At 44.2% G+C, this 24098-nt stretch overlaps 3 protein-coding genes across 3 annotated transcripts in view; 1 reads left to right on the top strand and 2 right to left on the bottom strand.

Moving 5' to 3' along the window:
- Positions 1-2018, bottom strand: part of OGFOD3 (2-oxoglutarate and iron dependent oxygenase domain containing 3) — a 43350-nt gene extending 41332 nt beyond the window's left edge. Inside the window, exons 1-2 of the mRNA XM_086473615.1 lie at positions 1930-2018; positions 1350-1567 (exon numbers count right to left, since the gene is read on the bottom strand). Coding sequence (XP_086329741.1) covers positions 1350-1567; positions 1930-2018 — 307 coding nt within the window. The remainder of the gene's footprint in view (positions 1-1349; positions 1568-1929) is intronic.
- Positions 2019-2366: 348 nt separating this feature from the next.
- On the top strand, positions 2367-12010 carry HEXD (hexosaminidase D). The gene is made up of 12 exons (XM_086473454.1): positions 2367-2447; positions 2537-2646; positions 2737-2824; positions 3249-3413; positions 4585-4768; positions 6145-6216; positions 6999-7194; positions 7860-7942; positions 8747-8825; positions 8903-9004; positions 9538-9627; positions 10427-12010. The coding sequence occupies exons 1-12, from the start codon at positions 2367-2369 to the stop codon at positions 10593-10595; spliced, it is 1419 nt and encodes a 472-aa protein (XP_086329580.1). The 3' UTR covers positions 10596-12010.
- Positions 12011-16473: 4463 nt separating this feature from the next.
- Positions 16474-22370, bottom strand: CYBC1 (cytochrome b-245 chaperone 1). Its single transcript, XM_086473707.1, has 6 exons — positions 22272-22370; positions 21057-21098; positions 19700-19773; positions 18591-18687; positions 17192-17336; positions 16474-16622 (listed from the first exon to the last, which is right to left on the bottom strand). Exons 1-6 carry the CDS (start codon positions 22354-22356, stop codon positions 16493-16495), a joined length of 573 nt encoding a protein of 190 aa, XP_086329833.1. The 5' UTR covers positions 22357-22370; the 3' UTR covers positions 16474-16492.
- Positions 22371-24098: the final 1728 nt, after the last annotated feature.

Here is a 24098-nt window from a genome sequence, read left to right as displayed (position 1 = left end):
TACAACTGTAGAACAGCTCAGATTGGAAGGGACCTCAAAAGATCACCTGGTCCAGCGTTTGATGGGAAAGTGAGCGTGGGTGAGATTATCTAACACCCCGTCCAATTGCATCTTGAAAACCTCCAGTCATAGGGACTCTACTAGATCCCTGGGGAGGTTGTTCCAGTGACTGACTGCTCTCCTTATATAAAATATTTCTCACATCAAGACGAAACCTTGCCCAGTGCAACTTGTACCCCTTGCCCCTTGTGGCTCCTTGTGCAGGGAGAACCTTCATCCTCTTCATAGCTGCCCTTTAGTACTGGAATACTATGATGTGGTCCCCCTGTGCATTCTCTTCTCCAGGAGAAGAGACTTAACTCCTTCAGTCTTCCCTCACAGGGAAGGTTCTCCAGCCCTTTGATCATCTTCGTTCTTCCTCAACTCCAAGCAGCTTCTTCCAGCCTCCACACTGCCTCCAGCTTTGTGTCAGCAAGTGTTCTGTCAGCCACATAACGAATCAGATAACACAACTGATTTGCCTAAAAAATAACTCAGAAATACTTTTTTTTTCAGAAGCAAAATCTTATCAGTCAACACACAGCTAGACATACAGGTAGGCTGATAAAAAGCAAGAGCAGAGCTGCTCTCTGGCAGCAGTACCAGCTCAAAATGTTAATCAAAAGACACTTTGCAAATCTGAAAAAGAACATCAGCATAGCTTATCCATGCAGACTGCAATTTTCTCACTGCTTTTCATCAGAGAAGATGAAAATCTTCCCTTTCTCCAGAAGATCCAACATCAACACTCCAAAGAAATAAGTGCCAGGGGAGACAAATACTAACTTGAGAGAAAACAGGCTCAGCTGAAAGAAAAAGACAAAGGAGAAATGCTTTGCAGGAGTATAAAAAGCTGCCTGTGCAGACACATCTCAAAACAAGCATATCAGAAGCTGGCAATTGCGCCATTATCACCTGCTAGCAGTACAGACAATACTCTAAATCAGTTCCATTCCATATCCTGTATGGTTATTCACCAGTGACAAACTCACCACAAGAATCAACAGAGTATGAAGAGACACTAGAAACAAATTTAACAAAAGGTTTATTTCCCACGGCCAAAGCAAAGCAGCTTCAGACGAGAGTTATGGAGGAACGACAGAAAAACCTCTCAGGTACAACAACTTCTGGGCTGGCCCAAGAGGCATGAACATTTGGGACTTTAAATGATAAACACGGTGACCAGGTGTTTGCTAGAAACACAGGAGCCTTGCAGCACACGTTTGGTTTAACAGACTTAGACAGCAGTCAGCCTGCTGCAGTCCTCTGAAGACTGCTTCATCCCACCTCAGACAACCCTACCCAAATACCTTCAAATCTTTTGTGGCTGTCGTAGTCCTCAGAGCAGGGGATCTCAATGAACTTGTCCTGCAAGTTCTCACTGTGACGAGCGAGCACCTCGGTGACCCCATCCTCGGCGCTCAGGTAGCTCCAGCTCAGGAGGCCACCGACCGCAGCAGAAGAGAGGAGGAACGCTGCCTTCAGCCACCTCCACCGTGACCCTTGTTGGCCTCTGCTCTTCTTGGCACTACGGAAGGAGCACAGCGACAGTCCCACGTCAGGAAACAACACGCTCCCGAGCCGGTGAGGAACGGCTTTGGCCGCTACCCTGCCCGATACCGGGGAGACCCGGCCAAGGGCCAGGGCCGGTACCCCGACTGACCCTTCGTTTTGACTATACACACACATGTTTATGAACAGACGCAGTTTTTATCCCTCTCATGCCCAAGGGTTACAGCCCGCCTTCCCACAGTAGCCGGCGGCGCTGCCGCAGGCCGCTCCCCTCAGCCACCGGGCCTGGGCACCGCCACCCCGGGAACAGCGGCGGTCGCTGCCGGCGGGAGGTGCGAGCCGCTAACCGCAGCCCCGCGGCCCAGCCCCGCCGAGTACCTGCTGTGGCGGCGGCCCCCGCGGTCGGGCCCAGCCGCCGTCCCGCCGCCCTCGGGGCCGCGCGGCGCTGCCCGCCGCTGCGGAGCCATCGCGCCCGCCGACACAGAGCGATGCGCTCGGCCCGCCACTCCCGCCTGCCAGGGGAAAGCAATCGGCCGCCGAACAGAAACGCTTCAGACTAGCAGAGAGGAGACAGCCATTACAGAGCCGAGAGCAGCGGCAGAAGCCTCACCGAGACGGAAAGGCAGCGGCTGGGCAGCGCGGAGACACCGGAGCCGGGGCGAAGAGACGCGGTCAAGCGCTTTATGCCGGAGTCTCGGGGCGGCGGTGGCGACAGGCCAAAGCAATCGATGCGGAGCGGTGGTGCCGCGGCCAGCCTCGAGCAATCGAGGAGCAGGCGGGAGCAATCGAGGCCGGAGCGGCGGCATGCGGCGGGCATGGAGGCGGGCGGGCTGCGGCGGCGCCTGGTGCACCTGGACCTGAAGGGCGCCCCGCCCCGCGCCCCCTACCTGGGGCAGGTAAGGCGGCGGGGGCCGGCGGGGGCTCCCCGGCCCGGCCTCCCCCCGCCCCGCCCTGGCCCACCCGCTGTCCCCTCCCGCCCCCTCAGGTGCTGCCGCTGCTCCGCGCCCTGGGCGCCACCGGGCTGCTGCTGGAGTACGAGGACACCTTCCCCTACGCGGGGCCGCTGGAGCCGCTGCGGGCCCCCCACGCCTACAGGTACCGCCCAGGGAGGGCCCGGGCCCGGGGCTGGGGGGGGGCGGCCGCGCCGCCGGCCCCGGGGCCTGACCTCTCGCTCTCGCCCCGCAGCCCCGCGGAGGTGAGGGCGGTGCTGAGCCAGGCCAGGGCGCAGGGGCTGGAGGTGGTGCCGCTGGTGCAGACCTTCGGGCACATGGAGGTGAGCGCCGGGCGGGCGGCGTCGCGCCTTCGACGCCTGGGAGCGCCGCGTTGGGCGAGCGGGAGCGCCGGCGTGGGGGTGGGTTTGTTGGGAAATCGCCATCGTAACTCCTGGTGCTCCAGTTATCCAGCTCCCGCCAGCTGCAGGCTCCAGGCGACAGGGTGGCGTTGCATTGACCTCCTCGTTTCCTTCACCCCTTGAGGTGCTTTGTGGTCGGAGACCCCCGCAGCACCGCGGAGCAGCAGCCGTGCCCCTCCTGCCTGTACCACCCCTGGCAAGAGGCCTCGTGCTGTCCCCTGTGCCCACACGCAGCCAAAACCCAGGTTTTAGGAGGATATCTCATGGCACAGCCCAGGTGGCACAGGAGGACACTGCTGTCCCCTTCATTTTGCAGTTGTTCCCCAAGCTCTCCTTTCTCTTGCAGTTTGTGCTGAAGCACAAAGAGTTCGCTCATCTCCGGGAGGTGAAGGTGTTTCCCAACGCCCTCAACCCACACAAGGAAGAGTCACGGGCACTGGTCAAAGCCATGATTGACCAGGTCATGGCACTGCACGAAGACTTAAAATGGTTTCACATCGGATGTGATGAGGTGGGACTTCTCTTGAGCCAGGAATTTTTTCCTTGTGAGGAATGATGGTAAGGGCCAAGGCTTCTGCATTTCAGCGGTGACCAGGCCACATTTGGGTAGGATTTTGGGGACAGAAAACACCGACTCAAGCCAGTGTAGAAAAGTCTTTTTGACAATAAATTATTCCAGTAGCACAGGATGTCATTTCTATTGTTCTGAGTGTAGTATTGAAAGCAGTTTCTTAAAGCTAACTCAGCAGATGGGTTTAGGTCAAATGAGTATTAAAAGTGAGATATTAATTGGAGGTGTTCATTAACAATAATGTGAGTTCGGATGTAAGATGTTGGCTCGTTGTTCTGGCCAACTTATTCAAAGTAAGCCCTTTTGTGGTGGGAACTGTTTGGTTTTTTCCTCTGGGTAGCTTGTCTCCTTGAGGAGGAGAATCTGTTTTCTTTCTCAGTTTCTTAAAACCATCCCTATGGGATGCAGATCCCTGAAATTCCTTGTGATCACCTTAACTGTACTGCTACTGGTTTAGCAGTTTGTATCCTGTTATGTGGGAACTAATGGCAAGGTTAAAGAGAGACCTGCAAGCTTTTATAAAGCAAAAGACTATTTATGTAGATTAAATGTGTTTTAGTTAAAACCTGCTCTAAAACAGCAAAGAGTTTAAATGCATATCCAGCTTAACAGGCCCGAATCCACTCTGCATAGGATGAAGTATGCCTGGGCCGCTCTTGGACATGTCCCCAAGTCACTTCTAGATTCATGTACAAATGATCTCCTTCCTCAAGACAGGAACCTCACTTCATGTAATTCAGGACCTTCTGGGTTGCTAGATTTGAACTGAGTAAAACTAGTGAGAGCAGCTTCCAAGGACAAACCTTCCAAAGACAAACACAGCATGCTTTAATTAGTCCTTAGATCTTTTAGTTCCTATAGGAAAATTCCTTTACCTGATGCATTTAGGCAGGGCCACTGTCTCCTGCAGACCAACAGAAATGCTTGCAGCGTCCTCAACACGGAGAGGTGCTTTGGAACACGTCCACTCTTGGGGACATACTCAGATACGTGTCTGATGTGCCATATCTTTGCAGTAGGTTTGGAATATTGTACAATTTCATGCCACTGTGTCAGACTCGCTCCCCCTGTTCCTATAAAAGAAGTCAGGATTCTTTGTTTGATGTTTCAGGTCTACTACCTTGGCGAAGGAGAGGAGTCAAAGCAGTGGCTGCAGCAACAAGACAACACTCCAGAGAAGCTGTGCTTATCCCACATAAAAGCTGTTGCAAGTTGCGTGGCCTCGTCTTACCCCGCTGTGACGCCCATCGTGTGGGATGATATGCTCAGGGGGATGAGTGAGGAAACATTGGCAGGTGTGTGACCAGTGATGGGGTGAGTCATATTTTGTAGCATACAAAAAAGTTTACACAACCAGTTAAAACAGCTTTGTCGGCAGATGAAAACAAGAAATCTGAGAATAGCTGAGATATGATCCATTAGACTAGAAGGGAGAGACGTTCAGTCCTTGGCTGCGTCACAGACTTTCTGTATGACAGTGGGCAAGTCTCAACTCATGCACTTCAGTTTTCTGTCTGGTAATACACAGTCACAAACAAAACAGTCATCATGCAGTGGTTGCCAGCAATGCTACTTTCTTTACACATTAACAAAAAACCCCAACTGTTAGCATTTGTGGCCTCAGTCTAAATTCCTGTCCTCGTGCCACCTTCTGGTGTTGGCTGTTGCTGTGTGCAGCATCTGGTTCCAGCAGCGCAGACTCACACACAGAAGCTGCGACCCTGTGAGCATCTTTGACAGTATACGTGACCATAGTGCATGTCACGAGGAACTCTGGTGCTTAATGGTGGGGTAGCTCCAAGACCTTGATGTCACAAGTCTTGTTTGTTGAAAAATGGGAAACCACTGCTAAAATTTGGGCAGTCCTAGCATAGACAGATTCCAGCATTTTCAGAGCCATCTTACATGTCTGCTCTAAACAGATTTAGACAATATCATGAAGAGCTGTGTAGCTCCTCCACCTCCAGCAGTGACTGACCTATTCACGCCTTTAATAGTGGGAAACCATCCAAAAAAATGCAGATGGGACCCGTGCAGTTTCCCCATGAGCAGCACAGCATCTAGCTAAGTGCACTTTACTGCCACAGGCAATAAAGACTAAACAAATTAAAATGGGATGCTGTTAAAGTACTGAATTTCTGTACGATTTACTGCAGCTTCTCTAGAGATCAGTTTCTCGTGTTTAAAACTAGTCAGGGAGTTGATTATAAAGAGATTTGAAGCTAAACCTTTATATTTGTACTGTAAAAGCATCTTGAAAAGCTAAGTTCTGAGCACAGCTCAGACAATCTAACTTAAGGGGTGAACATTTCCTTTGAATTTAGCTGAAATCACGTGTGTACAGTTTGCAGCTTTACCAGTTCAACCCAGCGGGTTTACCAATAGATTCAAGGGATTGAGAACAAGATGGGCTGGGGAGGAATGGGGTCTCCAATGAATTGTCCCTGCTGGTCCATATTAGTGGTTTCAAGGTCTGTCAGGACTAAGTGGCCTCTGGCATGTGAACCTGCACATGCAAAGCCCTGGCCAGGTGGAACATGCCCAGGGGCACTTCAGCTGTAAGTGAAGAATTCTAGTGACAAGTCACCCGCTTCTGCACCAACAGCATGTGCTTAGTTCTCACTTTTAACTGTCTGTTGCCCACTACTTAGCAGAACTCCGTTGCTTTCAGAGTCCGGGGTCCCACAGCTCGTGCAGCCAATGATCTGGGACTATGCAGCAGACCTCGACGTGGAGGGCAAAGGTTTGTACTTCTCTGCTGAGCTGTGCAGAAGCAACGAGCTCCATTACCCTTTAAGCAAAACAGCCAAACCAAAATAGCATGATTAAAACATACCTTAGTGGGACACCAAAAAATTCTATTTGTTAAATTGCTTTTTATTGCTTTAGTAGCATAAACATAGCCCTTGTTTGATCTCACATAATAGTTGCTATTATTTATTTTCTTCTTCTATTTATGCTTCTCCTGTGAAGGACTTGCATTGTCTGCTGCTTAAGTCTTTTCAACAGGGCTATGGAATCACTGATTGAGAGGTTTTTCCACAAGCACCGTTGCATTAACTCTCCTTGCATTAAAACTAGTAGAAGCAGATAGTTCCATATTGAACAGCTCTGTGAAAGAAGCTTCAAGGCTTCATACATCCATAGAATTCAAAGGAAAAACTCCTAAAGGGTCCCATCAGGCATCTAACATGCCTACAAATATTTCTTTGTTGAAAGCAGATCAGTTGTCAGATGTTGCACGTGCTCGTTACATGCCCCTGTTCTTAGCATGGAAGCAGTTTAGCAATTCACAGGAAAGGACTGTGGTAACTGGGCACATGAAAACAGGAGGGCAGTCAGCAAAACGGATTGCTCAGAGGGGGTGTCACATCTCCTGTCCTTGCTGATGCTCAAAACTTGACGGGACAAGGCTCAGCAGCCTGTTGTAACTGGACCTGGGTTCCTCTTACTTGGAGCATTACAGTCAAGGCTGAAAATGGAGGAAAACTTGTCCTGTAAGTGTTCTTCTGTGTCTGATTGCAGTGCAGCTCATCGAGAAGTATCGTAGATGTGGCTTCTCCAAGGTGTGGTTTGCTAGTGCTTTTAAAGGAGCTACAGGAGTGAATCAGTCTCTAACGCTTATTGGACACCACTTAAAAAACCACCTTCAGTGGCTGAAAGTGGCGAGCAGTAGCCCCGCCGATGTCCTTGAAGGTATCGCGCTGACCGGCTGGCAAAGGTAAGGAACACCCTTTTAAATGGTTCCAAGGGTCACATGGAAGCAAACTTCCATCCAAAAACTCCCAAAGAGGTACAAGGAGGCTGGGGATTTCAAAGGGAACTTTGCAACCCCGCAGCCCTTCCTGTTGGTTACTGCTGGGCCTCACCCACTGACTGCGAAGAGGGGATTTCAGAGTTCCAGTCAACTGCTACAGCATTAACCAGCAGGAGCAATTGTTTTGGCAGACACCACCACCAGCAGACTGGATTTGAAGGCTTGAATGTACTGTGTGCCACCCTGAACTGCGTGTGGACAGCACAGTTAATGCATGGTGTATATCTGAAGGGAATTCACACAGAATGAAGTTGCATAAGAGAAGAACTTGTTAATGTAATGAAGGAGTGAAAGGTTTTTATGCAAGTCAGGAGGTCTAAGGGAATACTAGAGAGCTGAATTCCAATTCCTGACTGTAATTTGGCTTCAGAAAGTAATCTAGTCTTTATCTGTTCTTACTAGCAAAACAGGAATATTTAGCATTTCAGAGATAGAAGGTCCCTTCTCTGAGACTGAAACTGATGTTTCTAAAGCTCTTTGAATTTTAGTGATTGAAATATTACAACTTCCCACTTGTTTAGTATGTTCTAACGGTAAAATGTCTAATGAATTAATGTTTTCTTATTTAGGTATGATCACTTCTCTGTTTTGTGTGAGCTCCTCCCTGTGGCAATTCCGTCATTGGCTGTATGCCTGCAGGCTCTAAAGAATGGTACAATGACAACTTTATTCTCTCTCAGCTAATGCCTAGCGCAGGAGTGAAGTGACCTTGCCCTAAGGTTGGCACAGGCTTATTATATTTTGAGGTAGTTTGACTATCTGATTGTGGTCTGAATTATGAACAATAAATTATACATATTGCATGTTTGTGATAGGGAAGCAGAAGCCTCTTGGCCTAAGTATTTAAAACCAGCCACACTGTACTAGTCATTTACTATGTTGTAGCCCACAAATGGTCACAAACTTCTTCATACTTATACTAAAAAAAAATTTGAGAAGCTGAATTGCTTTTGAAACCAATTTGAAACACTGCTGGTATATAAGTGAGACTGATTGTAGATATAGATCTTGTTTACATGTAAAAGTTGTTTTAAGTAATCAATTTTCTTAAAATTGATCTAGGGAGTACACTGTCTAGTAAAATCCTTCCTGTAGTTTCTGGTTTCTTTACAGGCAGTTGCCAACAGAATTTTTGTCTTTCTGTATTTTTTATCTTCGAAATGAAACACCCTCACCCTGCTTGTTTTTAACTAAGGCACTAAACGTATTCAGCACCCTGAAGGGAAAGCTCACAGCTAGAAGTGCTTTACCCAGCACAAGACAGTTGTGTGAAAGACAATGTACTCCTCCCACCCCTGGGTTTTTTCCCCTTGTTCTACTTCCATTTTACCTTTTAAAAAAACCCTTCATCCAAGGAGAGCTACTAAGCTAATGCAGAGTACTCCAGGAAAGCCCTCTTTTATGAACATTTTAGTTATTTAGGCTTCTTTTACTTACTTCCACTGTCTTCTGCCAGGTGGCTATTCTGAAAAGATTAAAGAAAATGTAGAAAAGCTCCTGGGAATGTCCAACCTGGAAACCGATACTTTCATGAGGTAAAATTCCAGCTGCAGGATTCAGATGCTTCTCATTGTGTGGTAAGTTCAGAAACTAACAGATCCTCTTTGGACAGCACAAGTCTGGGGACCTTTCCTGGAAGCAATATCCTTACACTTGTGACACAAGTTAGTTTCTACCTCAAGTCATCAGTGGATGAACTTCTTGAAAGGAACAGGTAACGAGGTTTATGTTGATTCTCTGGCTGCCTGCAGGAGTGTTGGAGCTGTATCATCTCAAAATGGGGCGTAACTCCAGCAAAGCAATTTTAACATCAAGCTCTGCATTTCAGGCATCGCATCCCTAGATGTTGACACCTCAGCAGAACATAATATTTAGAGGAAAATTTAAAGTATTTCAACAAAATTCCTAAATACTATGTGCTGCCTTATTTCAAGAATCTAGTTCTTTCCTGAATTAAATCTTACTGTTATTTAAAGTTCAAATGACATTTTTTAATGATGTGGTTCTAAGAAAAAAGGAGCATGAAATGAAACGTAAATTGCAACAGATGGTCAGTTATTCTCATCTGCCAGGAACAGTCTTTTACAAGCTAGTTCCAAAGATATGTAGACTTAAATTTACTCACTGCTTAAGCATTATCTCTGTTTGTCCAGAAGTTCAGCTAAAGCCCTAGCGCCTCCCTGCCAGCCTACAAACACGTATGTCCCTGCTGCTTCAAAAACCACTCATACTAACATCCATTTTCAGATATGTCACAGGCTGGTTCAGCCCTTACCACAGAAAAAGGAAGATTATTCATCCTATAATAATGCATCACTTTCAGCCAGATGCAGTAAGGTAACACCACTTATCTTGCATTATAGGGGAAATAGAGTCTGTCATACTTTGGGCACTCAAGTACACACAGTTTTGAGTCCTTGCCTCCTTCTGTAATTATTCCAAAAGCATCAGTGGGAATCAAACAATATGAAATATTCATAATACAGTTTTAAACAGAAGAACGTGTTTATCTTTGAACAAGTTCTTTGAATACAAGTACAAGATTGGTCTCTGAAAAACTCTCCCTTATATATGGAGTTGCTCCTATATAGACCTGCTGCATCGTACAGCAGTTGTTGGCCTGTGTAGGAGCTCAGCGTGGGGCAGGTTCCAGGCAGGGCTTGGAATAAAGCCAGACCCCTTTCCCCTGCTCCCTGTCATTTTCAAAGCTCGGCCAAACTTTATGCCAGTTCATGCTAAATGGCTAATTATAGATTTTTTGCTGTGATAAGGTGAATATCCAACTGCATCCAGTCTTCCTGATAAAAAACAGAATTAAGTTACCAACAAGTCTCACAGGGGGTTTCAGTTACACTTCAAATGTGTGCAATGGGGGTTTTTTGAACTTACATTTCAGTACTTTAAAAGTCATTGCGTAAGAAAAGTGCCAAGATTAATGGTACTTAAACACGAACAGCATCAACCTTTTGCCATCTGTACAAAATAAAATCCTTTGAGCTCCTGTAATAGATGCTTATTTTCCCAGAAAGTCATTTTAAGGACTGCACTCCCTTTAAAAGGCCCAGTAAGCCAGCCCTCCCTCGAGGCAGAGCTCACCTGCAAATGTGATTGTTTCTTCCTTCTGATTTCTGCTTAGTCTTCTCTCCAAGTGGAATGCTGTGGTGCAAGACCTCCAAGCAGCCATGGAGCAAGTTTTCCACAAGTGTACTGTAGAGGAGTGGATGGAGGAGAACGTCCACCCCAGCCTACAGAAGCTGCAGCAAGTGGTAGATGATTTAGATAAAGCCATAAAGGCACAAAATTAGGGGCATTTCAATTAGTCTGTCTCATTCCGTGGGAAAACGTGCCTAGTGGAAACTGAGAGCTCGTCATACACCTAGGGTTTGTCATCTTGAGAATGGAAGCAAGAACTGTGATTAAGCAAGTGACCTGAAGGCACAAAGGAATTTATTAGTGTAATAGGCTTCAACTCTGTTGTAATTTTTCTGTCTTAACACATTGCTGAGCCTTAAGTCACCTGCCCTGTAAGTCAGATTTGCTCCCCTTGTGTAACAGAATGGAGGAGTGAGTCAGAACTCAGCTATATTACAAGGCACGAGGAGAACCCAGTTTCTTCCAAATTCAGTACTTGTAGTAACAGACTTTCTTACATAAAGACCTGCAAAGGTTCTACAAGCTCTACTCTAGTAGGAACCAACACATCCTCCTTTTGGAATTCCCATGAAAAGAAAGATTTAGGATGCTTTAAACATGCTTTAGGTCCTTATGTTCTGTACTGTGACTCCTTCACCTTTCAGCTCTGTTCAGATATGTGTCCTAGCATTCCATCATGACAAGTCCTTCCACAACATATAGCAGTTGATTTGTTCCAGATTTTTTTTTGGACTTTTTCTGTCTTTAAAATACAGAAAACCATCATTCTTAAATCCAGCTTTGATTAGCTTCAGATCAAGAAATTAACATCCAGCTTTTGGCAGAAGCCTCAGCAAGGAACTGCTGGCAATGCTGATGATCAGGTGAGGTTAGAGCAGAGGCATGAAAGAGGACATACACCATCACAGGGCAGAGCAAGAGCGAGCTCCAGCAAAGAGCTTACCACCAAGAGGGAAGGTGGCACTTGGACTTTGAGCGAAAACTGCCTTAACACCTTGGGCTGCTTGACTTTTTACCAAAGCGCCCCTGAGCTAAGCGCAGCTCCATCCGCACAGAAAAGCGCCATCTCAGTCACTTTAAGGCATCAGCTTCGCTATGTGAAATCTGAGCAATACCACAGGTTTGTCCAAGTTTGAAGCAGGACTCAAGTCTACTGAATAGAGGCGAAAAGGCTAGGTTTTATTCTGCTCTAATGTTGAACTTGTTATAATGTATAGCAATATATTTTGTGGACTTAAGAGTATTAAGATAATCACCACAAGGGAAAATAACTCAAAACTCTGGTAGTTAAGTAAAGTATGCTACCATGAATATTCAAAATACTCTTTCCTTGTTTGCATCATTTATCACTTTCTTGAAAGTCTTACTGTGGAAGCACAGGTATTGAAATTTTCTTGGAACAATCCATTATGAAGAGTACAGCTCTAGGTACCCTCTAGATGCTGAAAGTACAAGTACAGCATAAGCAAATCTTTAACTTATGAGAGTCCCAAGAGTCAGGTCCACATGCAGATTTTTATCAATTGCTATGTATACCTTAATTACAAGAGTCACATACTTTGAACTAAGCAAGATCTTAATTTATTTTACTTTAATAAATCCTTTGATACTCAAAATGTTTGTGGAAACTTGCCTTTGTTTTGCATGTGCCATGTTGGTTTGGTTTAAAGAGGGAAAAAATGCAAATTATTCACCAAGGGAGAGTTGGATCTGTCAGCTTATATGAAATTGAAAGCTGGACTGCTGAAAAAGAGTGAAAGTGGGGTCAGTAATGAGCTAAGTATTTGGGCTTCCTCTATTCCGTCCTCCCCACCCTTAACTCCTTCAGTACGTCTGTGCCAAGTGGTAATTTCGACAGCCATTCGTATTTTAATACATTTTAATTCAAAACAATACAAAAGACTACAGGGACACCAAGCAAGTTATCAAAGTCAAGTTTATCAATGGACATTTTTTTAAAAAGACAACACACAAGGCCCTGCTGAAACTCTACTTGCAATTTTAAAGTAGAAAAGCACTTTCCAAACATTTTCCACAAGTATTTTTGCCTCTAGCAATCTACTACAGTGTCAGAACTAGCGCTCTACTTACTACATACACCAGCTTCGCTTTTGGTATCTGTGTAACTTCATAAATACAGCACAAGGGTCACATCTCGGCTACAGAAATACTTTGATTTTCTTTGAGACTTGCACAATTGATCCCAGTTACTGGAATATCTCATTTTGTGAAATACCAGAACATTAGCTTGTAGCTCAGATAATGCAGCTTGCCCCCTTTGTGCAGCATGCAGCCTTGCTTTGTTCAGGATGACAGCCAAGGCCCTGATCCCATCCAACCACCAGTACATGCAAGTAACTTCAGGTGTACTACTCCAGTTGAAGCTGAAGCATCTGCCAAATGGCACTTACGGTACAGTTACAGTAAAGGACGTGATAGAAAGTGTTGGCTTTGTGGAGCAGGGGCTTAGATCCAGCTTAAGATCTTTCATGCAAGGTTTCAAATCATTTGTAAGTCAAACTTTGTTACTGGACAGCCCAAGATGCAAAAACCTTAACAAATACATCTGCAATACTCTTCTAGGGGTATCTAATTGCCTAACCAAAACTAGCCTGTCACATTCCTTTTAGTACAAGCCACTTGACATCAGGCACATGTAAGGCTGTGTTTACTGGGCCTTTCCATGTGCTAGGCCGAGAGAACTGAGGAAAACCTTCAGCAAAATGGGGAGAAGTGGCAGGAAAAAGAAGATCAGAGAAAGGCCTAGTGGAAAGAGGGAAGAACAGAACCTGTCCTCAGTTAGCACCTGCTGTTCTGAACAGGCCCTTCAAGCCGCATCACATCCCTGAGGAGCCCGCAGGCATTGCCATAACCAAACCCATGTTAACTGCAATTTACAAGTTAGCTTTCCATGCACACAGTTCCTGCAAAACATGAAAGTCTGGATATGTCTTCCAAGTAGAAAAGACAAACAGTTTTTGAAGACGGGAAGCTCAAACCCTAGCTCAAGAGAAGTACACATCAGCCTGTGACACACGCTCACGTACAGCATCTGGTTGCCAAGTTACAACATCCTTTACCTGCACGGAAGGTCGGTACCACCAAGCTCCCAGTTGTACCTGTCAGCCAGCAGTGCCTGACATGGACACAGGCAGAACGCTCAGCAACTGAGCATTTACCCAGCGCCCCTTCACGCTGGCTCAGGCCACGGAACTCAGGTCCCCATTGGAAGCTGTACCGGTTCGTGTGGTGACCGAGCTACCGAACGCAACATGGAAGTGGCACAAGAGGATCACACCAGCTGCTCCAAGTGACAGGCTGAGGAGTCAAAATATTCCTCCCAGACACACGGTGCACAGCAGCACTGTGCCATCCCCCTGCTGCCTACCACCAGCAGGATGCCCAGGTGTGAGGGGGACACTACAGAACATCTTTAGAGAGACCATCATTGGACATCAACTCAAAGTGCAACTTATTCCACACAATGTACCTTAAGCTATGTTATATCTTACTATAGGTCATTCCCCTTCCTAGGGATTCTGAATTTTCCTTTCATTGTTATAGTCTCCGTATGATGACATTGCATAGTCCGTACGTACATACATTACTAACATCAAGAACATACAGCAAGCTAGATGCACAACAGAGCTCAGCAGAAGCAGGGCACACGATGCAGCGTAGGGTTGGACCAATACATGTACCTTTCTAAAGCTGATTTTTAACTGGAAAACCACTGCATCCACAGGACATTAGCTCTCATGGAAACACAAAAGAAACCCAGTATAGTTAAGGTTGCACATGGGTACTTCTGTCTGTCCATCCACGGTGAAGGCTGGGGGCTCAGAACAGAAGTGCAATGCACGTCCATACCACGTGCTCCCTCTGGATATCCTTGCTACAAAGCAGCAGTTATCTGCAGGTTGAGCCCTTTTGCTTACATTATACCACTAAATGCTCTAGTTTTTTTCAGTATTTCTTACTGGAAGTCCTTAGAACACTTGACATTCTCATTTTACACAGGGCAGGCGGGGAACAGAGGGCTCCAAATTCCCCATCTCATTCTCCTCTCTCCAAAATGAAGGTCACCTAGGGTATGTATTACAGTGCATGTAAATTAAGAACTCTCCAAAGTGTTACACCCTGCAGGTTTGGGTTGGTTTGTTGTTTTTTTTTTTTTTAAACAGGGTTGATCATTATTCTTAGCTTACAGCTGTACTTCAAAATAAAGGCCAAATTTATCTACTTGCCTGCAACCCAATTTTCCCACCTTCATACACAGCATCTTCCCAACTCCAGTGATGTGGGGTAGAGACTGAAAGCCACATCATTAGCCCGCCAACTCAGAGGATTTCACAAGTGTGTCTACTGGCAGAGGTCTGCTTTGATACCTGATGAGTGATTACAAGTTTCTTATTTAATAGAAACAGACCCACTTCTGTGCTGCAGTCAAGCTGCACCAACAGCTGTCATAGCCTGACAGCCCTTTCAAAGAGCATCTTTGTCTCACAGCGCACATTCTAGGTCTGAAAGGCTGGAAGTAAAGTCTCGGTACAACCTGTTCTTTGGTCAGATAAGCACAGATGCTTCGTTTCAGATATAGCTGGAGCACACAATAGGATGGAGCTTCTACTGAAATCGTTTCATAGCTGTCTCTTCCGTAGAGGTAGAGTGCTTTGAAAGAAGAACGCAGGTTCTTTTAAGTCCTGAAGAAACTGCTGCCAGAAGCCATTTGCTGCTGGCCAAGTATGAAGACCACACAGTTGCCCTGTACCCTGTTCAGATCTCCTAGGAGTAACTGTGTAAGTATTTTCTAATTGACATCTTAACACCATACAATTCCTAAATAAAAACCCAGTGAGCTTTAACACAAGCAGTTCTAGCATGTTGAAGGAACTTTCATCTCTTTCTTTTACTGACATGTTGATAGAGGCATGAGGAAGTTTTACTTCTAGACGGAACATATTGACTAATAGAGGTAGCTTTTACTTCAAAAAATACCTTGGAAAATTGGTATTTTAACTATTTATGAAACCATTGGTCAGAACACACTGGACACTACACACCTGGAGTAAAACATGGTACAATTCAAACATTAGATCTACCTTAAAAAATTAAGTTATTATTGAGCACTTTGGTATCATTTCAAGTGAGGAAATACTAAACAAATCTAGGCTACAGTGTCGTTTGACATCAGCCCTTTCCCTCCCTAAAGTAACAGATGTGCTTTTCTTCCTTTCTAAATACACAGTTAAAGCAGTAAACATTGAGGTCTAGGAAAAGGCTATTCTATCTTAGGGCAGTCTATGCCCAGAAGTTAAGCACAACAGGATTAAGCTAGAACATGATCGTTTTCTTGTTTACTATTCATGGCTCCTTGGCAAGGCCACGAGAAGTAAGATGATGTAACACGTTATTCAGCCTGATGTTTCCAATTCCAAGTCACTCAAACTTTAATTTCCCCTGGTATCTAATGGCAAGTCAGTAGTAGAGAATACAAGTGCCACTATTCTGCATCACTTAATTGCACATACTAAGCTGCTTAAAACCAATTTAGCAATACATTCAGTCATTTGTAACATTTAAAGAAAAACCTCAGAGCACTGTGTTACGAGTTACAAATTCAGCTCTTCTACATTTCCTACACTGTACCTGCAGCAGATGTTTGCAATAAGGGCAAGCTTACATCTGTAGCTCCACTTCATTAATGGGAAAGCAATAAACGATTTCAAACCAATTCATTAATAAATAACTATTCCTAGACAAGTTTGATGAGCTGACAAAGTTCAGAAGCCAGCAGTGTCCACATGCAGGAACTAAGGCAAAGGAGCAAATAAAACAGAATTGGCTTTGGACTCTACGACAGCAATACTGGGAGCACGGATCTCAAAGCAGTTTAGCACAGAAAAAGGTGCCCTAAGACAGATTCCTCCACTGTAAATGCACACGTAGAGAAACGTCCAGGTCAAGACTGAGGGATTTCTTTTTCTGAAGAGCAATCAGTATATCTTCCAGATGTCTGAAAGCCTTGGCTTTCTTCAGCTCATGATGACTAATATTTATCCTGTGGTTCATCTGCATCACTAGCCTCTGTTTCACTGCTCTGAGAGAGATCTTGTGGGCTCTCTACTCTGTCCAGTTCCAGAAAACTAGTAATGAGTTTGGCAACTGCTTCCACATCACTGTGGAAAAGAAGAAACAACGTAAGAGTTAGTGGAACCATGGTGTTGAGAAGACAAGAACAGGCACACTAATTCTTGAGAATAACTGCTTGAAGGGCCAGCCATATATAGCATAGAGTATGACTGACAGCATCCCACTTGTGAAGACATACCAAGCCATTACTTCCACATTGGAACAAATCAATTCTTTTCCCACAGTCCCTGCTGCAAGATTCCTTATTATCAATGCTTAAAATAAATCCCATTAACTGATAAATACACTGAATGTTTGCAAAATAGAATTAACACCCTCTGCCGTTGCACAGCTGAGCTATGAAGGTAACTACAGCAGCCATACAGCACTAGAGGGATCTTGGGTATGTAAATACAGTCTCCTGATGGGAGATGGCGTTACCCAAGTGTCTGCAACTGAAGGCATTAAAGGTTTTTAAGAAGTTAAACTAACACAAGGTCATATCAACCAGTATGGAAACGGAGCTAAGCTGAGGCTCAGTAGTTGGCAGCTACCGACCCACGCGACTGGTATGTCCCACCTTACACACCCCAATTTAAAAAAGCCCACACTGCACCTCCTGCAGCTCAACACTGCACTCTGAGTCAACGGGTGTGAAAATCCAGTGACAAATCGTAGCACAACCAGGTAACCCTTCCCAAAATATCGCACAGTCTCCTCTTCCACGTTCACATCTCGGATCTCATTCAGTAGGGCCACCACTGCAGACAGATGTGGGAAACAAAGCAGTCTGTTAGCATCACAGCAAACTCTCGGCACTGCTACTAGTGACTTGGTGACGGGGACTCCGTGCTCTCGGGTACTATGGCTCTGGTCCCACACAACCGGGGCAGAGCTGCAATAGCAAACAACTGCTGAGCTAGTCAGGCAAAACAAACGAGGAGAGACTACAGCCCACACGGGCTGGTATAGGCCCTAATGAAGAAGCTATACTGCCTCCCAGAAACTGGGGACCATTCGTTTGTTACTTCCCACTTAATTTAACAACAGTTTTAACTGTTTTTCTGTACAGAGTAGGTAACAGGTGTTAGCTTTGCTGAGACTGAAGAAATACTGAAAGATTTAACTGTTCAGAGCATCCGCTGATCTCTGCATCCCCATGTTAACAGTACTTGAAACAGCCATATCAAAAACCTCTCATGAAGAGACGTGCTCAGCTCCCCAACATATAAATATGCCCTAAAGAAAGTTTCAAAAACATTAAACATCCCTCTCCCCACATCTCTTACCTTCTATCTCCAAAGTGAACTGTTTAAAAACCAATTCACCTTAAGGGCATTCCAAATGTTGTCAGTTTTCCAAGCATATTGAGAGTTTGATTTGGATTAGAAAGTAGAATAAAAAAATCTGACATTGAAAAGGATCCGACTTTAGTTTGCAATGGAGCTCCTGGCTCACAGTGACTCAACCAAGTCAACCACTATACTGCAGCTTCTGTTACTCTGACAGTATCAAAGAAACAAGTCAGTGCATTAAGCTGAGCCTACTAAATATACCGTTTTAAATGCATCTATCTGCAAGACATAACATGCCTGCCTGCACATGATAGCTAAAGATTTGCCTGCTACCAAAACCAGATTAGATTATGGAGAACTCAATCGCTAGATTAAAAATTTAAGGTTTTCCACCAGTCCCATCTGCAAAGCAGGCTAGCCAAGGGAAATGCAAACCTGCCCATTAACATCCCAACAGAACGGCTAAGGCCATTATAGAAAGCAACGTGTAACCCTAGTTTGGATTAAAACAACTAACAAGATGCATTCAGCACCCTAACCTGAAAAAGCATTTGTGTCCTGAGAGGCAGATTATTACATCTGCTGCTCGGGAACAACACAGATCTGGAAGCAGATGCAACTAATTTGAGTACAGAACTCCAGAGAAGCTTATTAAATGGGCACGTATGCATTTCTTCCATCTGCCCACCACATTTGCTACCACAGATATGGCTTTCTCACCTTGTTCATTGCCTCCTTTTGAGAAGGTCAGTATTTTTTTGTAAAGATTGAATGTTTTTAGGCAGACTGTTCCCTTGTTCTTATCAAATACAGCTTCCTGTAAGATTGAAAAATAAAAATCAAGATTTTCTTAAAAACACCATCAGTAGCAACGCTTCAAAGTAAAATAAAAAATAGTTATATAGGAAAATAATCTTGGTAACAGAAAAATGCAGAGATATTTTAGACATTCCTCTATTATCAGACAGTGAAAAATGACAATCTTGCTCTTGGTTTTAACAGAGACTTGACTGTATCTCCTGTGTTACTGCTACAAGGAAGTTAAAGCTGGTTTCATTGCCCCTCTTGCAGCATTATTTATGTAATAAAAACTTCGCCTGGAATCAAATTTGCACACTAACTGAGCTCCTGTAATTTTCACTTTTGGTGTACGCATTTGGCCAACAGTGTAAGCATACAGTGAATGTAGGTTCTAATTACACTTTTGACTAACACAGTCATTAACTCCACCAAAATTCCAGTGCCATGCTATATGGCCCAGGAACATCCCTGACCATCAATGAAAGGAGGGTGTCTCCTACGCGTGGGTTGCTTGTTCTAACAGCAACTCGGGTCAGCAGGGTGACAAGCCTATGTAATGGGTTATTGCTCTCAGTCCAACTCCTAACAAATCAACATCCACAAGGTTAAAAACCAGCTTCACAAACACCACTTTTCCCAGTGGAAAATGGCTGAGTAGCCCAGAAGGTTAGAGCTACCCTATTTAATGGTCATTCCATCATTACTGGAACAGTAAGTATGAAATCATGTTGTAGCAGATTAATGTGTTATTCCTTCTCCCTCTTTGATATCAGAGGAAGAAAAGGCCACAAAACAGTTTTAGGCAAGTCTCCTCTTAAAAAAAACACACTTATATTTAGCTTCACATTTTCATGCTTGTGTAGTGTAAGAATAATTGCCCTAATTCTAGTCCTAGTATAGCAACCCCAAAGGGTTTCCTCAAAATCAAAAGCATGACTTGTCTGTTTGGACTGAGCAAGTGCTGAAATCAGCATCTGCCAACCGTTTCTAAACTTGCACAGCCTCATTTCCCAAGTTCAGCATCTTACCTCCCACTGCTCCAGATTCTGTGCTGCCACAAAGAAACACCCGGCCATATAGAAGAGCTTCCATGCCAAGCTGTCTGAACAATGCATAACATGCACAAATTTAGGGGTTTTCCTCCTTCTTTGGTATTCAAACAGTTAGTTTTAAAAGTAACATGCTCCCTTCAAAGGCAACAGAACAAAAAAGGTCTCTCTGATGCAACATTTCTGCCTTTAGTTGCAATGCAAGCTGTTTTACAGCTCTCTCCCAGCATAAAAATACAGAAACTCTTCAAATGTTTTTCAAAGACTCCATCTACACTGGGCTCCAAACCACAGAGAACTACAAGCACAGGTATTACAGGCAAGCTTGTAACATCACTACACATCCTTCTCCTCTAAAAGCAAAGGCATCTTAAAAGGCATCCACAAAACTCTCAGTCACCAAATATTTGTGCTGCAGAGGACAAGGGTAAGGGACAACTGAAATTCACTGAAGCAAACATGGTTCTTCATGAAAGGAAGCAGTCAGCCCTCTTGACAAATAAACACTTGCATCTTATGTTCTGGAAATGTTTACACACAGCAGCCTAAGCCATTTGCTTACTCAGGCTCTTACTGCAGGCAGAGTGAAACCACACTCAGTATTGTTCCAGAAAATTTTGTTGCAATGTCTTAAGGAAAAAAAAGGCTGATATAGCCCGTGTGTCAAACAGCTTTCACTGGACCTTGCTCTTCAAATAAAAATATGTTGATTATACTGGTAGCATATTCCTACACACTGTTAAGTTTTAAAATTTGATGTTAACACGATGCAGCAAGAGAATCACATGACAGCCTGCAGCATAAATTCCACAGATGGAAGGACACCTGGCATTTGGTGCAGGCTGCTCTATTGCAGGGGGGGGCAGGAAGCAGCAGTAGCTGCCTGTTCTCTAAAGGTGTTTTTTATGAGTAATCTCTGCTAGTGATGATTTAACAGCTTCCAGAGAAACAGAGCACTTCCATCAAAGGCAAGGTAATCATTTCATTATGATGGCAAACAATCATTATATGTCTTCCCAGGAGAGCTGTGAGGACCAGCTAATCGCATTTATAAAACACACTGAAAGTACAAAATGCCACAGAGTGCTAAATATCATTATTAAAAACACTCTTGCAAATGGAAAGGGAGGCTGAGTAAGAAGTAGACCATTCAAGTACAGCAAGTCATACACAGGCAACAATCATGATTGGATTTTAATATCCATGGCACAAAGTGCGATAGGTACCTACACTGCCTTTGTAAGGCCAGACAGAAGCTGCAGAGAGGAGTCACCAGCATGACAAACAGATCAACAGGAAATAAACAATTCTTAAAAAAAAAAGGATAGGCCATTACCTGCACTATAATAAGCAGCAGCCAGACCTATGGAGGCTATGCCTAGGATGAGAGGGAAGAGAATTAGGGAAACAAGCATCTCAAACAATCTAAAATTCCCTGATGAAAAACATATGAATATCGACAAAGTTTCATCACTTTTTTGAAAGGGGACAACACGATTGCAACATTGATCACTATATGAAAGAGTCCGTTATTTCTTTACTGAACTCAGTATAAAAACGCCTCCCATTCTGCAAAGACATTGAGGTCAGAGATAAAAAACCTCACTGAAGCTGAGGTCAGAAATAAAAGCTCATGACAGAATCTGTAACTGAATTTCAGAAGGACTCTCAATCTAACCATTACACCATACTTCCTCTCAAGCACAGTATAGCTTTGAGCATGCTACCATAAACACCACAACAGTTATTTTTCCACTCTTGGTGGAGCCAGAAAAAAACTTCTGCAACAGAGTTGTGTCAGAAGCTGCCAGCCCCTTTCTCCCGTTGAGGAGGAAGCAGCAGCAGCAGAGTGCCTCATGCCCCAGGGGGCTACTGCAACAGCAAAGAGCTTGTCTCAATGACAAGTTGACATCTCCAAAAGCATGACAATGTTGTAATGTTACTGCAGTGGGACCCACTCAGCTGTAAAGCAGGATATGCCACATTTTCCCCTCCTGCTCTCTCAGTGTGGTCCAAAGAAACAACACTTTTTTTACTGCATATTTAGCATTTAAAAACAGACGCCTTTCAGAGCATCCTGTATGACTTCCTATTCATGCACACGCTGCCGCTGACACGAACTGTTAACCACATGCAAGATCTAGCCCCAGCGCCGCTCCACTGCAGATTTTTTCCATTTCTGAAAACGCAGATGTTTTTCAACAGAAGTACACATACCCTTCAGAAGCTTCATATTTATATTGCTATATGGCATATAATAAACTTTCTTTTCTTGATCTTTCAGGTCCCCCTTAAAATTCTGTCTATGAGCCTGAGGTTCTGCAGGTGACAGACTGAAAGATTATCAGTCTCACATTGAAACTACCACACTGAAGAGGAGACTTCAGACTCATTTAGTGGCTACGCTAAAGAAGTTCAAAGCATGATGATTCTTCTTGAAAGAAACATGCCTGGAAGACGGGCAGCTCTTGTTAGAGGCTCTTTCAGCCATTTATTCTGTGAGCTCTTCCTTTAAAGCAAGCTCTGAAACTGAGGAATATTATGGCCTTACCAACAAAGAGAGACCACGCTCGGATGCCAGGTGACCTCTTCAGATGAAGGTGGGAACTCGTGCGGTTTTCAACCAGCATGTACATCTTCAGAAGCAACTCCCAACAGCCCAGTCTGACTCATGAAACCTCACTGGACCAAAAAAAAAGATAAGTAAGAATTTACAATCATTGTCAACTCTAGCACTCTCCCTTCCTAGCATTTTTCAGGACTTAATAAGTCTTAATCTAGACTAAAAGATGACCAGGGTGAGAGCGTAGTCTTTTTCTCACAAGAGCAGCAATATGCACACTCAAAAAAACTGCAAAGGAAAACTGTCACGCGGAGACTTGCACAACAATAGGAACCTGAAATCTTTAAGAAACTTCTCATTTTGGGGTTAAAAGTCTCTTCCATTCTATCACAACCAGATTCCAGAAGAAAATGTGAAAAACAAGAACCTGGGACAATGTTGTTGCTAATTCATGCAGCACTTCAAACAAATAAAGCAGCAAGAGCAATGGAAAGTTCTCTGACAACATTCTTCCTGCCAACTGCAAAGGCTGCCATGATGCCTGGCAGCCTGAAGCAGGACAATGCAGACATCGGGTCTCTCATCCCTGAGGACAGACCAACAAGGGTTACAGCCTCAGCCTAGCAGTGCCAGTGTCACACAATGCCATATACAGCATTCCCATCTTTCAAGCCAACCCAAGAATAAAACCAGGAGCTTCCAACAAGTAGTATGTTTGTCTCCTCAACAAGACTGTGTCTTCAGCCTAGACAGAAAGCAACAGTAGAGAATAAAAAGAAAGGTACTAATCAAAAACAGTAAGAGCTGGGCAGTCCCAAGCAGCATTTTCAGCAAGTTTTTTTTACTATTTACATAACAAAATTGTTGCAGGTCAGGCATGACTGTGAGTTCTAGTGCAATGTCACACTATCAGCACAAGCATAAAGCCTGATTCACATGAGATGCAAGCGCCATATGAGGACCCAGCTCATCTGTTCAGGATTGTGACTATAGAAAGGACAGGCTACTTACTGCTTCTCTTATGCAAATTGGAAGAGATGCTCGTTATTATTAAGACAACCACAATCCAGTGAACAGGAAATGAAAGCATGTGCTAAGTATCATGTCATAATGTTAACAGGTTATACCTGGGCCTTAATCACAGATTTCTTCTATTTTGCTTGCCTTTTTTTTCTTTTTACACAACTTTCATACCACTTACGGTAGTGGGTTTTAAGCAAACTTCCTCAAAAGGGATTTCTGAAAATGCTCTCTACTTTTCTGATTGCTGTGATAAAGCTCAATATCCATGAAGTGTTCTGGGGACTGCAGGAGCATTAAACAGCTCATTTACTGTTGAAGACAATGAACACCAACTCCTTCTATTGACTTGGTACTTTAATCATTAAATAGGCAACCCTTCTACCCACAGAACCAGTTTGTAGGAGGTTGGCATTAAGCTGTTCTTAACTGCCCATGAGAACAGGCTTCCAGAAGAATGCCAACATTCAATAGATTTTTGAATAACCATGAAAAACACTTAGAGAGCACACCCAAGCACACCCAGGTTCTTACAGAGGAAAAATATGCAATTTTTAGTCCTTTAGTCATCACGCTGTGCTTAGATATTACATGACACTCCTGCAATTCTGCACCAACTGGCTAGTTTAGATATAAAGCTCCAGGGGATTTTATTTTTTTCATCTAACAAAGCAGGTTTACTCAAGTCTTTTCAGTTAAATAAAAAGCACATATCACTTCGATTTTAATCTCTTAGCAACACATCTCAGAAAATCTGAAACCGAAAAAGACAAAACCACTTATGCGTAAGACACA

This window comes from Leptosomus discolor, chromosome 15 (genome assembly GCF_034619465.1).
Source record: "Leptosomus discolor isolate bLepDis1 chromosome 15, bLepDis1.hap2, whole genome shotgun sequence".
Classification (NCBI taxonomy): Eukaryota; Metazoa; Chordata; class Aves; order Leptosomiformes; family Leptosomidae; genus Leptosomus; species Leptosomus discolor.
This window is presented reverse-complemented; position numbering and strand designations above follow the sequence as displayed.